Source organism: Calypte anna, chromosome 7 (genome assembly GCF_003957555.1).
Source record: "Calypte anna isolate BGI_N300 chromosome 7, bCalAnn1_v1.p, whole genome shotgun sequence".
NCBI classification, from domain to species: domain Eukaryota; kingdom Metazoa; phylum Chordata; class Aves; order Apodiformes; family Trochilidae; genus Calypte; species Calypte anna.
In genome coordinates, this window is record NC_044253.1 from 17550716 (window position 1) to 17568825 (window position 18110).

The window sequence follows — 18110 nt, forward strand, 5'->3', positions numbered from 1 at the left end:
ATATTTCCACTAGTTAGAATGGAGAGAGAGGCCATATCAAGAACACATATTACTATTTGAATATTTTACTTTTGTCTTCAGAATACCAACTAGTTATCATAAACAACTAGAGAATCTGAAAAAAAAAAAAAAATCATTTTAATGAATATTCCTGTATCTTACTTTTAAAAAAACACCACATAAAATCTAGTGGTTTTGTTTACCATTACGATCTGTTAGATGTACTTGTCTTTTCTTATTTTAGATCTCTCTTATCTCCTAGAAGCCCTAGGAACTAAAATAAAACAAACCTCCCTCCAAGGCAAGTATACGATTTTAACCGGAGTTAGCACATTTTACTTTGATCCAAGTTCATGTTCCCTTTTTCCCCAAAGTCAGTTAACAAAAATGTGTGGGAAGTTTTGTGATGAGAGCAAGTATCTTCATGATCATTTTCAGGGAAGGGAGAAAAAAAGAAAAAAACCCACTACAGTTAGTGTGGATGGATTAAAAATAAATGCCAACTGGTTATTGACCACTGTGAAGTTTATTATCTAGATTGTAGTTGAGAAATCATGTTTTAAAAGGGTCTATTCTCAGATTCATATCTGACTGGGAAGCTGGCAGGTGATTTAATTGTTATTGTCACTGACCTCAAACATTACATTTTAGAACAATATTAAAAGGACTTTAAAGTAGTTTGTTTGGAAAAAAAAAATTCAACTGCCATTCCTTGTGTACCTGTAGCAGTGGTCTCCTTTGCCTTGTAAGAGGGAATTATCCCCACAGATTTTGTTCCTTTTAAGTGAGAGGAGTGAACAATTCCAGAGACTATAACCATCCATCAGAAAAGATGGACAGTACAAGGAAAGCAAAAGAAATATTTATTATGATGCTATTGTAAGATAATAAATATTTATTATTATTATGGAGAATAAGAATGCACCTTCCCTTTTCAACAACCCATGAAATGCTAACTGAGCTGGAATTAACTCCAGTATAGAGTGCAGTAGTTTCACGTTGCCCTTCCTCATTATCTGATGAGGAAGGATATTCCTGCAATCAATGCCTGGAGCTACCTGCTCTGAAGATTAGTTATTTTTAGGACAGATCACTTCAGACAAGGAACATCCATTGCCTTCATCCTCCTGTTAGCCAACAGGAGCTCCTTGTACCCATGGTGCTAAAAGTGGTGTTTAAACACTACACGGATTTCGTGCTGGTATTTCAGCAAAAAGTATCAGGTAACACCTATCATCTTAAGTGGCATTTTCCTTAAGTGGCAGATTTCCTTTACAAATAATAAAAATTTACCTCTGAAACAATTCAAATGTGAGGGTACAACTGCTGTACATACAACAAGCTTGATAGTGCTGCAACAGAAAACAATCTGCAGTACTGGTCCTTGAAATCCCTATCCATGTGAGTGGGTTGAGGTATGCCACCAATTCAAACTTAATTTTACTCAGAATTTAAAAACAAGGAAGTAAAAATAGAATTTTCCACCACAAAAATTAACTTCGCTATTAGATAATGGTATAAATATAATTACAGTGGTGTAAATATTGATTACTTTGTGCTTCCAGGAGCAAAACTACCCAACAGCAACATTGCACATCACTTGCCTTTTCCTACTCATGTACTTTTGTGAAGAAAAACTCCAAGAGTTATTCTGGTCACCTCATTGTTTTCAAGACACAAATACCGAAGCTTAAGCATTATTTGGATTGGATGTTGGGAGAAAGAGTAAGTTTTGATCATTGCACTCATCATTCATGACTTGATTTCTTTCTATTAATCCCGATATACAGTGTTGCATTCCTCTAAAAATGGATAAACTCCAAATAGCTCATGCCTGTGTTAGCCAGATGGATACAAGACTGTAAAGTAGATGATGGTTATTGTCCCCAGGTCACACAGCAACATTATTCAGCTTTCATTAAGCATTAGCAAACTATAAAACAACTCTAAGACAGCAGAGATCTTAACTGCAACTAACTAAAATCTAGAGGCCTTATAATTCTGAGGCACTGAAATTCTGGCAAAAATCACTGCACAACAGATATATAAAATTTAGCTATTTCAGTGTTACTGAAGAGAAAGGATAAAGAACAACATATTCATAAAAACTTGAATACCTCATGTAACACAGAGCTGTTAGTTACACCGGAGTAAGGACTGAAACAGAATAGTACCGATACTCCAGTCACCGGTTTTTGCCCACCGTGTACAAAATGTTTGTTTTATGTGCCAACAGACTAGGTTTGCTTTTTTCTGCAGTTCATCAGCATAACCTGTGTATCCATACCAATCATGTTCCTAAGTCCAAACCTCTAAAAAATGTCCACAGTACTGTTAAAAAGAAAAACCAAAACCTAAGATCTGGGACACCAAAGTCTGTGTACTTGCATTTTAAATCAATTTAGCTGCTCTTTACAAAATACATTTATATCATGTTGTGCATTTTCAGTAGCATTTTGAGAAATACATTTTTTCATTTACTGTGAGAGGTGCTGTTTTCCACCGTGTTTTCAAAGAAAACAAACATTTTAAGTATAAATCTGAAGACAACCATGATACCTTGCCTAAGCAAGGCGCCTGCTTCCAATGAAATAAAATCTTCACTTACCATTAAAGTTTTGCTTTTTTCCCCCCCCCTCAGTGAATTGAAATACATACATTATAATTTGATTATACCAAAACTTGCTCATATTAAAGTTGTACTGTGAAATGACTTCACCATAGTTAGACTCCACTGAATGTGATGAGCCAAGAACTTGTCACATTCTGAATATAACATACATGGAATATGCCATCTATATATAATCACTGGGAGGATAATCTCTGTGCAGATTTTCTCTGGTAAATCTTGTTGCTACCAGAGCCACATGACTGAGAAAAACTGCCATACACATTGAATACAGGGTGGTCACACATAAAGCTCCTCCTCTCCCACCAAAAGAAACAAGCAAACATCTAGCCAGAACTTCTTACCCTGATTTTATTTCTGCAGGTGGAGATATTTCAGCAGAGCGGAAATCAGGAAGTGATCTGGTATCCACAATAAAGAATCGCACAGTTGGATTTACAGCTCCTGCCTAAAAATAAATTTTTTCATTGTACTTTTGAAGAAAGAATATTCTTGGTGAAATCAGTGTTTGAAGCTATAGATGAAGAAACTACCACAGACATTCAGGTAGAATGAGCCAACTTCAGATATGTGAAAAGACAAATTTCTAAATGTAGTTCTTCATATCAATGCATAAATTATCCTTTGGGTTTTTTTTAATATGAAAGTGTCGGTTATGTATTTCTGATATGAAAGACTACTACATTTGGCAAGATTTGTAACTACACAGGGCTTGCTGTATCCATAGCAGTGCTTGACCGCATCTCATCTCACTTGCCACATACAGCATCAAACAGTGAATCAAATCCACTGCTAAAAGTGCTTCTTTGTGGAAACCAATGCCTGACATTAGATGATCACATAATTAACTGCCTGTGTCATGATCAAACCTGCGCCTGCAGCAAAATATACCATTATTTTTAATGCAATGCTACTAGGTACTGACAGCAATTTAAATGTGTCAGTAAAGGCTTCTCTAGAAGTTAACTAGCCAAGTCCTCATTGTAACATAGGTAGTTGACTACATAGCTGTAGTTGACCCACCTTCAAATAAAAGGGGTTTGTAACAAAAAGTGCAATGTAATTGATGATTCTCTCCATACCTATGTCTCTACACAGACACCATGCTCAGGGCAGAATATCTGCAGCTGTCAGTGAGCTCCGTATCACACCGTGACCATCAGTGTCCTCTCTGGGTTAGGTCCCAAAGGCCATGGCAAAGGCCATGCACCAAGCTTTGGGAAGGGTAGAGTGTGACTGACCATGGCTGCTGCAGGGAAAGCTGAACTTGGCACAAAGAAGACCTCAGGGCAGCTTTTACACCAGAGAAACAGCTGTATCCCCTGAGTAATAGATTGTTGTACTCAGAGAGTAATTTGTACTTGTACTATGTCTTAAGTGCATTGCTGCATCACTGCTACATCAAAATCCTGTGTCAAATAATTTCAGGTGGGTATACCTGGTATTAAACATTACATCCTTCACATGTGGAGTATCTGAAATAACCTGTTTGGAGCATATTGGACTCTGACTCTCAGACCATTTAGTCCAGTGCCAGCTGTATCATGAGCAGTGGACATATGGAGAGAAAGGAGGAGGAGAAGATGCATGCACTAAAGGATTCACTCTCATAGCTCAAACTGGAAGTACTTTAGGTGTAGACAAAGAAAGCCCATCAGTAGATCCTCCCTTTCAACCCAGTACAGGAAGCACACAACACCTAAACATGCTACATTAGTTAAAGAAAATTCCATTAGCAATGCCATGTACAACCCTAACATAGTGTACACCTGCCAAATGCATTGCACCATCCACCAGCTTCAACTCCAAGAGATTTTAATCTCAACATCTACTTGCTAACTCAGAATTTTCTGGTGAAACAACAAAATCTTAAATCATAGGGGTTTTTGCATTTGGGTGGGTTTTTTTGCTTTTTGCTTTCCCGTGGAGATAATAAAATACTTTAACATTGCCAGATGCTGTTGACTTCAGAAAGAGTAATCACAGCAAGCTGTTGAGGAGAGACAGACAATATTTTCATTAGCAGAAACTGATTAAATGAGAGTACTCTCTTAATGAAACTGCAGAACAAGAACATTTAATAAACAACACAGACCTTGGGATATGGGATTCTAATGGTCTTTGGATATTGCAAGGTGTCCTCAGAATAAAAGGAATACTCTATAACAGGAACTTCTATATCATTAAATGCTGCATATGCCACAAAATTGCCATTTGGAGACCACCACAGAGCAGAACTGGAGCCAAACATTTCCTCTGAAAGAGATGCAAATGTGTTTAAGTTATAATTGATAAGTTGGCTTTTGTATCCTAGGTACTGTTCTCATTAGTTTTGAATTGGATTTTTTTTTTCAATTGACATTCAGATACCAAAACAGACTGTTTGTCAGGGTTCTGAAATGTTAGATCAATGCTTATAATTTATTGTATGAAGCTAATTCACACATTATGATTTCTAGTGATGCACTGAAAGTTAGGCAAACTCATTTCAGTTCTTAGATCCCCACACTAGCCAGGTATTAAGCTTGAGTAAGGATGCCATGCTTCTGTTAAAATACAGACTCAGACAATTTTCAACTTTTCAACCATAAGAAATAGGTTATAATAAAATACTAAAACAAAGTTTTTACATCATCATGCAAATTAAATTATACTCCATATAGTTACCTTCATAAACCCAATCTGGTATTCCATTGAAAATTTTATTTTCCGCTCCACTTGTAGTGATTTGCAAAGGTTTTTCTGTTGGTGAAGCTTTTACATAAACATTATTATTCCACACATATGCCTGCAAAACACCATTGGGATTGCAAATACTGTTAGAGTAAATCCTACTTCTTTCCTTTCCCACATCACATGAGAAATTTGTTTTTAGATCAAATGACAAAACCTGCCTTCGAAAGTTGTATTTCACCAAAAATCAGTAATACTTAAGAAACCTGAATTACTAATACAAATCATACATAGCAACCTAATTTCAGGCCTAGATGCAAAAACAATCAACTGTGATAAATTACATTAATGTATATAACATTACTGTATAAAGTTTTGAAAATCTTGCTATTAATTTTCTGTTGAGATAAAAGCTTATTTTATTTTATTAGACGCTGTTTTTCACTAATTTGTCTTTCAAAGAAAGCTATCAATACTCTGATGGGGGTCTCAGCATTACTAATAGATCTGCAAAAGTGGTGCATTCCTCCAGTAGTGCTCAGAACTCCTCTAGTTTTTGGCACCTGTGTGCCTCTCTAATCACCCCTGGTCTCCCTCTTCAAGAACTGAACACCACAATTTGATTCCAGAGCTTCTCTCTGTGATGCAGGAAGCTCTTTTCATCATCCTTGGCTTCTGTGGTTGGGCTTTATAATCCCTCTATTACAAGCAGTCAGAATAAATAAACATCGCAGTCTCCTGTAATAGATATTTAGTCAGATCCGACACTCACTGCAGGGAATGCACAAGCTTTGTGAACACAGTGTCTGTCACGATTGCCATGGACTGGGGAGGAGAGGAGGAAAAAAAAGGACAGTCAGAAAGAGTACTAGAGAGATTTCAATCTAATCCCTGTTGTGTGCATTCCTTATGGTATAAACAGAAAATAAAAATAACAGCAATGAGTAAGTAAACAATTATGATGCTGTTGCCTTTGAAAAGGATGAACAACTGTCTACAACTGTAACAACCTGAAGTTCCTGTGTGCTTGTGCATTGTATTACTATTGGGGCCACTACTACTTTCAGGAATCCTTTTTCATTAAAGAACAAAGCAAAACACACAGAGGGATTTTGGAATTTTTCCAGCATCAGTACTCAATTTCAAAACTAGTTCAGCCACTTTATCTAGCAGCTGGAAAGTCCCAAAACCTCAAAGGGACATACAATGTGAACTTTCATGCTATGGATACATAAATGACTACTATGTAAGCTTCACTTGTCTTTACTAACCAGTTTCTGACCATCAGGTGACCAGGATATATACTGTGTATCATTATGCAGTAGTCTGCCATCTAGGATAGAACTAAAAAAAACAAAAACAAAATGCAGCAAAGAGAAATCAGTGAAATGTCATTTCATTGCAAGATAGTTAAATATGTTAACTATGAATATAGTTAAAACTATGTCTTACGTGCAAAAATTACTGACCTGCTACTGAAATCATAGATATGATATGAAGCTGTATAGGAATGCCTCCACAACTGGAAAAGAATTATTTTAATATTAAGAAAATAATTTTTGCCAGGATTCACATCTCTTACACTTTGAATTACCTCTGAAACCCCTCTCATGCTTTTGCGTAACAGAAAGAACACAATGAGCATACAAGGGTAAAAAATCTCTGCAAGGTTTAAGACTGAAGAATCACCATGACTCTGGGGACATCACATAAATACTACGAGGCCACTGACTTAAATACTATGGAGATCACTGACTGATTCAGGACAGAGATACAGAGGCCAGAGATGCTGCAGATCTTCATAAATTCGCGATGCTGCACAGCGGACTATTGCAGCTATGCACAGATAATATTCCTTCTGCCTTACTGGCACACTTGCTGTTTTCTGTCTGATTTTGCACGCTGTACTATTTAACTTGGCATATTCCTGTTTAATAGTCCTCACAAGTGCAAGCACTATTTCTGCAGCAATTATTCCAGTTCCAGGGTGACCTATTCCCATTCATATTGTCCCAGAAATAAACTTTCTCTGAGAAACCTGCCTCTTGAAGTTATACCACTCTGTGGGCACTTACAGAGGGAAAGATGATGATAATGCAGACAAATTTAAATGTGGGGCTGAAGAGATTTGATTTAGCCCACAGTGCTAACATGCTACAATAATGATACATTCTATGAGGTTCCTGAAGATTTTTATGAAGATATAAAACAAAAACAGTACTACACAACCAGATGGCTATTACATAAGAAGCGTCTACATCCTCATGATTCATTTTGTTAGTCTGTTTGCTTGCAATAAAGATTAATAATAACACAATTTTCAATCACTCAATTCTATAGCAGTTAAAATACCTTCAGCATTAAAATAAAATTAACTCTTATGGCTGCAACAAGTAAAAAAACAGAGAGCAATAAATAATGAGTGGAGGGAATATCTGGGGTAGCTGGAAAAATAGCAGGCATTTTGTGGCCACTAATGATTCAGTGCAAAGTCAAACAATTCTAAACAATTCAGAAAGACAAGAGGTAAACTGGCTTAGTACTACCCAGAGCAGAAGCTAAAACTGCAAAAAAGTGCTGACTGGAAGGATTGTGGCTGGAGCAGTGCAAGGCATTCTTGGACTGGAAAGGCAGAACATGTAGACAGACCTCAGTGACACAGTGCTCAAGTATTTGTACATTGCACAAACATGCACCTCTCCAGAAAAAAAAAAGGGAATAACAACAAAGTTACTGGTTTCTCAGTGTACACACTGTAGGGCATATTACCTCCATTAGGTTTTTGTAACTGCCCTCAAGTGGCATTTCAAGCCAGGTTTTCACCCCAGTTGTCATAAATCTAGGGCAGACCTTTGTTGCATGGTTCAGCATGAAGTCAGGACAAGGCATTGTGCTGAATATTTTTAAAGTGCTTGCTGACAGCAGGGAACACACACATCTGAATTGGCTCCAAGAGCAAGAGGACAGCCTTCTTTTATAAGCACATGCTGGTTTTCATTTACAATTTTAAACACTTAGGTCCTAATACCACAACGTAAGAACCATACACATACATGGCATACATGTAGAAGCATACGTATATAAGCATATTTACTCATTACTTCTCCTTACCCACAAAACTCCTTGCACACTTATGCCTATATACTCCTCTAGATTGTCTCCCAATTCCAGCCTTATTCTCCTTGTGACATCTCCCCATCCACTTTTAATACAGATTATTTTCTAAGCCGTACCTCTTCTGCCAAGATCACAGACAACACCAGCCCTTCTGTTTCTCCTCCTGCCTGCCCGGTTTCACTGTTTCCCTGCAGACATCCTCCCATCCATCCATCCATCCATACTTCCGTGTATCTCTCATATTCTCTAAGATTCTGCCACCTGTACTTTCAAGACCACCTTCTCACTCAGTTGTTTCCAAACCTTTATTTCCTAGCTTCATCCTGACAGAAATGAAGAGCACTTGTACCTTCGTATAGCTGTACTGCAGAAGAGCAAACTTCTGGTCAGGAGACAATATAGCTGTGGTTGTCTTGTATTTATCCTGTCAACAAGGGGCAGAAGAAACAATATATTAAATTCAATACCTTTCCCACTGTCTGCATATATAATATATAAGTCAACATACTAATGTTGTATTTGCCAAGACTACTGAGGATGTTCCGGTCTCAGCATCGATACGCAGAATGTCCCCATTAGCTGCTTTGTGAAGATACTGATTTCCTAGAAGAAGAAGAGAGCTGGTAATAGGCAATAAAATGCTCATCATTTCTCACTTTCCCTTATGCTTTAAAGCAGAAAATAAAATTCAAAAATCAGGTCAATGTTGTGTTTCTGACTTCTGTAATGAAAGGATGCTTACAGCACAAGAATGTTCACAAAGTGTAGTCCTCCACTGTCCGTCATCTCTCACTCTTGGGGCACTAGGCACATTCAAAAGGAAAAGTGCCCTGTATCCTCCTGTTTCCTGATAGCCTGATGCACAGAATGCTGACATAGTTCATACAAAAAAAGCATAGAAGTAAGCTCTTTTAGCAGCTTGCCATGAACATTAACATTGATCTAAGGGGAGAAAAACTCTGAGCTATATGTCTTTCTCTAATGGCACTAACAAATAATTAAATCTTTTTTTCAGGATGCAATAGTCACCTCAGCACGAAGATATGTGTTTACTAAGGGTAGTATATTTTCTTCAAATTAATGCTGTATGTAGAAATTAATTACCTGAAATCCACTGCAAATCGTATGTTCTGTACTTATAATCATTGTTTAAGTAATTCTGAAGAGTGTATGTTCTTTCTGAATAGGTGCTTTCTGAAAGAAAGAGACAGGAGAGAGATTTTGATGCTGTTGTAAATTGTACCGCCCGAGCTTCTTAACCTGACTACTAAAATAAGTGGTTTTCAGTTACTGACATGTTAACCAGTTCTGGAGTACTAGCAGTAAGAAGTTATTAAAGCTTTACTGCAAGATAAATTCAGCAAGCATAAAGGAGTATCATCAAAATCCCTCAGAAAACTCATGTAAAAATTACCGATGCTTTTTCTCTGCTGGTGTTTTCCTTTAAGGTACACAGGAGCTGTATGAGAGTGACCTCTGGCCCTCTGATCTCAGGAAAGACATAACCCTCAAAAATTGAAAAGAAGTGATCTTAGTGCCTTTCTCCACTATGCTCACGCTGGGAACTTCACTGCAGAACCCTGGCTGCTAATATGAGCATAAGACATCAACTGAGATCAACTGTGATCATCCAAATCTGAGACATCCGTGCTCATGTTTGACAGTGGTGGATGGGCAAGGCTGTCCAGACAAATGAGATGTGGCATCCATGTGACTAGATGTACAGACTTTGAAAGATACACTAAAATTAAAGTGGCTGCTGTACTTTATCAGGTTCTCAGTAACACTGCTGTTCCTGTTTATGAACTCTTCAACTGTAAATCATCTGCTTAACATTACACACAAATTTCAGAAGTCTCAAATTAAAAAATCTGAGAAGCAGTAATATTTTCAGGGAAGGTCTAAATAAAAAAAAAAATCACAAACACTTACTGATAAGCTTATGATGAAATAACTGGTTAAATGTTCACCCCTCTCTTGATGTGTTTTTCACCAAGGTATCTTAATGTTTACTGCAACATTACTATTTTGACTGCAAAATTGAAGAGAAGTAACTGGGTTACTATGAAACTTTGAATCCAGTTAAGATAATGAGTATGGTCATTAGCTCCAGTGTACAGCAGTCAAATTCTATGAAAAATTTTTCTTTCTTATCGGTTGCAGTGCACAAGCTACACTCTCTAAAGTTTGCAAGGTTCAAATAATATTTTTAAAAAGTCAGTTCTTGAGTCTTTGTGACCTTTATCCTTTGCCACTGAAAACAAAGCCAAAAATTTTTAAATTCAGTTGTCCAGTTATCTTCCTGCTTCCTCACTTTGGCTTTTTTTTTAATGGAAACCTAAAAACTACCCTCATAAAAATCCACACAGTCCAGAGGGAAAACAATTTTAATTTCAATTGGCTAAATCATTCCTTATTTTACTAGTATAAGTGCCAATCAAAAGACCTAGTATAAAAATAATTGATAAAAACATTCAAGTACAGATATGGAGATGGATTAGCCAAGGTATTAAATAACGTGCCCCTGTCAATTCTGAAAGTCCCAGTCTCCGAGATACTTTTAAACAGACAGCCTCTTCTGTCATTATGTTGAAGAAGAAAAAAAGTGGAGTCCCTGGACACACACACAGAAAAGCACCTAATGATAATTTTTGCAAGTTATCTTTCTGCAGGTTAAATACATGTGACCCCTGGAACGTGACAGGAATATTGATATATTAGCTATTACTGTTTTAGTCTTATTTCCAAACAATAAGCACATATACTCCATAGACTGTACAGACATTGCTGCAAAGTTAAGAGACATAACAATTATTTTAATCTAAGATGCTCAGAAAAGGTTAAAAAAATGGTTTGCCCAATTCCATCTGAAATTGTTCTAAAAAATTACTCATCTAGATTTCTTGCTCATGAAGTTTCTGTGAGCATATTAATTTTTCAGGTTAATTATTCTATAATAACTGAATATTTAATTTGATGTATTATGAACAAGTGTGCATTTGATATTCATGCACAGTTGTCTAGTTGGAAATATCACTTCTCTCCTTCCTAATTGAGTAAGTGCCATTTTCAATTAGAGGGGCTTCAGAAGGTAACAAAAATTCTCTCTTGGAAAAGGAGGAGCAATTTAAGACAGGTGGCTGATGAGCAGGTTTAGGGATTTTTCCAGACTGATGAATGTTTTTCCTCCTGGTGACATACATATTTTGCTGAGGTCTCATTACTAAAAATCAGGCCACTATTAAGATTTGTTGGCTGTGTATAAAATTAAAATTTCATTTTCTGTCAACACCTTCCACATAGTAACTGAATATGAAAACATACGCCAAGCTGTAAGGGTAAAAAAGTTCTACTTGAAATATTTTTCTTAATTTGCAAGATAGGCCACTACCAGTATATTCTTACTCAACCACATTATGCCACCGACCAAATATTCAACATACATTGATTTCCCTATTTTCAATTTTGTTCGGATTCCACTTGGAAAAAAAAGTCAAACAGGTATATTTTGACAAAACAAAGCAATCTTTGAAGATTGTTTACAGGTCAAAGTATGTTTATATTTTAGCAAAACAGCTTCTTTCACTCCTAGGTTTCTCAGGCTATGAAGCCTGAATTTTCTTGCTATTTTTCTTTTTTGACTATTCAAAATACAGAGTTCTTTTACTACATTCCAAATAATTAGCTCTTCATCTCTACCCTAGTCTCACCCCCAGCAGCACATATATATTTCCACTGTCATAATGATATACTGGAAGATTTACATCCTAACAGCCCTGTTACAATAGCAAGAGTTTAAGCAAGTCCTTCTGGCAAGAAAAGCTCTTAACTTTTTATATAAGTAGTACTCATTTGAAGTTGATAAATAGTTTTGTGTTGCACTTTGGAATAATTTTTTTTAATATGCCAACCTTTCTTGAGAGAAAAATTGAGTTGGTTTCTGTAGGTGTAAAGTGTAAAGTAAACAAGAAGTTAAGCATTGTGTAAGGTTTATGGTATGACACATAACCATAGCAAAATCTGAAGTTGTTGACAAATCACTTTTGGCATGTGTATTGTTTATTACCCAGTGTCAAGGCATATTTTACTCATTTCCATATGTAATAAAAAAGAGCAAGAAACTATGCAACCAATTTAAAAGAGGTGGAAATACATAAACCCAGCAATAAAGTAAGTTTTATTATGGTGCACATTTATGGTGCGCATTCACCACTACCAAGAGAGACTGGAAGAACTGCAACAAGGGGAAAATGAGCACAAGAATGATGCTCAGCAATAACAAGAAAGAAAGGAGAAAGAAACAAAAATCAGAAAAAAATGGCAATACTCACTCACCTTAACAAGAACAAGAGCAAGAATGATCTGTAGTGTAAGAACATAATTTAGGGATAGCATGAGAGATACAAGGAGGGAAACCTGATTCAGTAGTTAGTCAGAACAGTAAGTGACATTTCAGGCTATTTTTTCCAAACCTCCTTTCTTTCCTATTTCACTTCCAATGTGTGTAAAAAAAGCACTCAAAAACCTTCCCCCTACACTCAAGCCCCCAGTTACTGCCAGAAATATTTGACAAATCACACAAATGCTTTCCCAGCAAAGAAGAAATTAAAAAGTTACTCCACTGGGTCAAGCCAAAGGTACACTTAACTTGGAATGACACTGGATTCCCAGTGGCTGATATTGGCCATACAGGGGAGACCTTAACCCACGGGTGAGTGCTGTGACACCTTTCAGGGCAGTTCACACAGGCGTCACTCTCTGGGGATGCAGAGACTCCCCCAGAGGGAAGTAATCATTAACTTCACATTCAATAGCTCTGGAGTCCCTGTCAAATTTGCCCCGTCTCATACAAAGCAAGAAAATAAAAATATCTTAAGTGTTCAACAGATAGCAAACTACTGTTGGCAATTTTTATTATATTACATTAGTCAACATTTTAATTAAGGCAGATAACCAAGTTAAATGACAGTTACAGAAGTCAAGGACATAGAGCAGGAAAACATTTCCATTTTCTATGGTTTTTTTATTTATTCACTAGCTAGAAAAGTAATATGTCCACATATGACATGAATGACGGTATGCAGAGCAAGATGCACAGATACACGGGGAAAGTAGAGTTGGATTCAAGTCAAAGACTGTTAGGACAGACAAGTCTACAGTATACTCACAACATAAAAATTACCATCTGTATCTTCCATACACCTTGAGAGAATTTCAGCCATGATCTTGATTAAAGTCCTTTGAAGCTCGGTTACTAGAATCAACTACTGCTCACCATTTATATTATGGGTCTTTAAAAAACCCACACAGTGTTAACTTTCTTATACAAGCCTTATTTTTTTGATCTAGATTCAAAGAGATTCTACTTCAAAGATCAAATTATGATCCACAGATTTAAATTCCCTTTCACATTTTCTAGCTTTCTCCCTCCACACCCTTAAGTGTAATGCTCTTAGAAAATGCAGTAACACAAGACCCCTTACTCCCAAGGAAACACTGTTAGACCTCAGCTGCCAGATTCCTTAATCTTGTGGCACAAGTCTTCAAATACAAGGGTTATAGATCACCCAGAAGCCTCTTCATATTTTTAATATACTGTTTAGTTGCAAGTAAGGTGTTGACATTGTTAACATACTCCTCCACACCATCAAGTCAGATATTTGCTTTGCTCAGGACAGGATGCAGATAGGATAAACAGGGGAAGACTGTAGATATGACCCTCCCCCAAAGAACAATGAGGGGACCTAATTTTTTTTATTTCCTTTTCAGTTATACATTAACACAGCTTTGAAGAAGATCTGCAACCTCACCTCTCTTGAGTCCTTTAAGCTGTCTTAGGAGTCCCAACATTCTTCAACTTCAGTTCTACAATAACAACATGAACTTGCTGGACTTTTGCTGCCAGTAACCCTTAACTCTACAGTAGCCTTCTACTAGCCACTAGTAATACCCAACACATAGGTTAGGCATCAGACTCACAGAGTACCTTAAGACATCTTAAGATCATTAAGTTCTCCAGCAGCCAGTGTGCTTTTCCAGCATCTTCTAGACACCTTTCTATCAAAAGACCACAGAAGCCCCCCACACACTATGATCTAACCATGACAGGGACGAGCCTTCTCATTTTGTGAATATCTCACCCATGGAGAATTAGACCTCTAAGTAAGGAACCTGGTTTGAGACCAGACAGTTGTATAGGACCCATACATACACTTAAAACACTGTATATGACTTGCTTATGGCAGCAGTATCATACTGCATAGAGCACTGTCTCCTTTCTGCACTCAGCATTAGCTACTCTTCCTCACACTCCTAGCATTTCTGGCCATAACAAGAACTGCTGTTTGACTGGTAATGGTGTATGACCACTGGATGTTCCAGTCTGCCTTTTGCATGGAAAATTACAGGGGGAAAAAATGGAAGAAGAAAGAGAAATAAATGGATAGGTGAATCATGAGCAGACAGACTTTTTTTTTTTTTTCTTTGAAAATTCTTACTCTTTAAGGGTAATAACCACCTGCTAATGTAGGCACATCTTGAATAACTCCTTTCAAAGCATAACAATGCTTTCATCAACAGACTTCAAATACAAGCCCCAAGGCTGCTTTGAGATTAAATGATGCAAGTAGCCCCATATGGTTACTAAGTATAAAATAAGAAGGCAAAATAGCATGGAATTTTTTAAACAGTGCTAGCTGAAAGACCCTCAAGGTAAATACTTACGGGCACCCAATATTAAGGAACCCATATGCAAAGTCTGTAGTATTTGTCATGCTAAATTGCTGCAAGAGAAAAGGCAGAAGTTCCAGTTGCGAGGTCTACAGTCCAGCCAACAAGTCAGAAGGGTGAGTGGCAAAATTCCACAACCTTTCACAGTACTGGAGCTGTGATTTAGCTTTATCAAGCTAAATCTGTGCTCCTTGACTACTAAGCTTATGAAATAAAAGTACATTGAAAAGAATGGTAAGGAGAAGAGCAGTAGGCCAGAGGAAATAAATTAAAAATAAAAACTATTTGTGTATTCCACTGGGTTGAAATAAAGACTGGACTGTAATTACAATTACTTTTATCAGAAAAGTCATTAATGTCACAGTCATAGTCATGTGAACTGCTACTTCTCCCCATCTCCTCTCACTTTTGCCACTTTTCATTTTGTACTCAGTCCAGCACCTGTACTGTCTCAGGAGACAGCCTCAGCTGACTCACGTGCCCTGAAGTGATTCATTAAAACCACATAATCAAATTGTCAGTGACTAAGTACTCTAACTTAGAAAAGGGTAATTATAAATGCACAGCCTGTACACTCTCTGCTAACAGACACCCTCCAGTCAAAAATCCAAAAGCATCCTGCAGTTCCTCAACTATAATGGTCATGGTTGTTACTCAGATGTTACTGCTGGCCTGATTTGAGAAGGGACAGGAATTCAAAATTTTAAACTGGGACCTCTCCACCTCAGTCCTTCTTTTACCCAGACGACCTTGTGAACTACCTGGGTGTGCTGGGTAATTTCCTATGCATTAATGTGAGCCCACAGTAAAAAGATTGACATATTGTCCTACTCTTCTACAAGTAAAAGCATGCAAGCCAAGGCTTGACAGCACAGCGATATTCTGTATGTCATCCAACAGAAGTGCTTCTTTAAAGTAAAAATCTATTTACTGCATATTCAGTGACTGATTCTTGTTGCAGCCACTTCTACATTAAGAGCATTTCTCTGCTACAATTTGTGAAAAAATATAAACCATTTGATTTTCAGAAAGACACAGCATTGCATGAAGGCAGACAAGCACCAACGCTTTGGCAGAGTTCAGGCCTGCATTCTGAATTCTTTCACTGGGTGTTATCACACACATGCATCTGATAAGCTTTTACAACCCTTCCTCTTTCTCTTCCCATCTTCTGAAAGTAAGGGTATTTTCTGCCACCTCAAAAATCTGTGTTTTTCTGAGATAAGTGACAAAAAAACCTGCCCAAAAATAACAGAAAAGAGTGTCAGCATTCACAGTTTTAGCCAAGAAGGTATGTAATTTAGCTATCTGGACTTTGAAAAGCTAGTTTTTAATGACTATGATAATAACGACAGAGCTGAATTGCAAAAAAAGTTTCATGTAAACTATCACTGATGAACACTACTGACACAAGTTGCACATCTTTAACTGACATACAAAAAACCACTGTAACTTTCTGTGCACATAAGCAATTCTGTGTTTATTTCTGAACACGCTGTAAGATAAAGACATTTCTTGGGGTGCACAAACAGGAAAACACCAAAGGCCCAGGCTAGAAAACACTGTGATTCCTTAGATTTTGAAGTTCTTAATTCTGCATATCACAACTGCTCAGTTGTTAACTGTGAGAACACAAAAAGAGAGATTAACCTGCAGCTCTGTTTTAGCAGCTGGAAGCAATGCATTGCTTGATGAGGATTTAATGCTGTTTCACATTAACATCTAGAGCTACAAGGACAACTTGAAAAGTACAACCAAAGTCCAAAAATACATTCAAGTCTTTTCCTACTTTTCTGACCTCAGCAAGTTTACTGCGTATGTAATTTCACTCAATCCAGTCAACAAAAATTGCGCCAACTAAGCAAATTAGAAAGAATGTAATCTTATCTCTTCAATACACCCTAGAAAACTGATTGGCATTTTACTGCTCGTTGTACAGCCTTCAGTTGCAATAGAACAATAAAATGCTGAAAACGATAACGTTTATGATACTTCCTCAGGTAACATGAGAAACACCTACACCTACTCCACCCTCCCGAGGCCCCCATCCTCCTAGGTGAGACATCTTCATGGCAAAGTACCTCCCAGTTTCCCAGGAGCTCCAGTCCTACCCACTCTACTCCCTACAGCACCAACTTTCACTAAAACTTTCTCCCCTCCGTTGCAAGGGGCATTCGCGGCTACGGATCCCCCCAAGGCGGCAGAGCCCGAGCCTGAGCCTGAGCCCCAGCCCCATTCACAGCCCCATTCCCGGCCCCGGCGGCCGCGGGAGCCCCTCAACCCCCATCCTGCCCTCCCGGCGCGGTCCCGCCGTGGACTTACCGCCGGAGAGCAGCACCAGGGACACGGCGATGGCCGTGACGACGACGGCGACCCCCAGGAATCCCAGCAGCCACTTCAGGAAGGTCTGCAAGGAGAAGCCCCGTCAAGCGCCAACCCCGGCCGCGCAGAGTCCGCCCGCGCTGCCGCCCCCCTTCTCCCCAACCCACCCTCATGATGCCACTGTGCGGCGGGCGGGGCTGCCCTGTCCGGGCCGCAGGGACCGAGCGGAGTGGGCCGGGCCGGGCCGGGTCGGGTCGGGTCGTGGCACTGCGATGCCGCCTCTGCCCTCGGGGGTTTCTCTTCTGCGCTACGCTGGGCGCTCAGGCGGCGCTGGGGGCGGCTGCAGGAAGCGAGCAGCTGCAGGCACCGGAGGATTGTGCAAGGTCTCAGTTTTCCTGCTTGCTTTGCAGCTTGGCGTGCTGAGTTTTGGGCTGTGGTTTCGACTTCAGCTGGAACACTCGGAGCACGGTGACATAGCTGTACATTAAAGACACGCGACCTTGGACACTGGAAGGATTTCTGTAGGAAATCTGTAGGAGGGCCACACAGAGGTCTCTGAAGTGAAGCGTCTTCAAACGCTGATGGCAAAGTTCCGAATGCTTTGATAACGCTAGTGTTTCATGTAAAGCTTCTGCTCTTT

At 38.5% G+C, this 18110-nt stretch overlaps 1 protein-coding gene across 2 annotated transcripts in view; it reads right to left on the bottom strand.

The window, feature by feature from the left end:
* Positions 1-17802, bottom strand: part of DPP4 (dipeptidyl peptidase 4) — a 38143-nt gene extending 20341 nt beyond the window's left edge. Inside the window, exons 1-10 of one of the 2 annotated variants that reach the window (XM_030454285.1) lie at positions 17638-17802; positions 17471-17555; positions 9524-9613; positions 8928-9022; positions 8769-8843; positions 6772-6824; positions 6574-6646; positions 5297-5417; positions 4725-4885; positions 2974-3077 (exon numbers count right to left, since the gene is read on the bottom strand). In XM_030454285.1, coding sequence (XP_030310145.1) covers positions 2974-3077; positions 4725-4885; positions 5297-5417; positions 6574-6646; positions 6772-6824; positions 8769-8843; positions 8928-9022; positions 9524-9613; positions 17471-17555; positions 17638-17643 — 863 coding nt within the window. In that variant the 5' untranslated portion in view covers positions 17644-17802. Of the gene's footprint in view, positions 1-2973; positions 3078-4724; positions 4886-5296; positions 5418-6573; positions 6647-6771; positions 6825-8768; positions 8844-8927; positions 9023-9523; positions 9614-17470; positions 17556-17637 lie in introns of those variants that run through there. The other variant, XM_030454286.1, reaches the window with a different exon arrangement.
* Between the last annotated feature and the right edge of the window lie 308 nt (positions 17803-18110).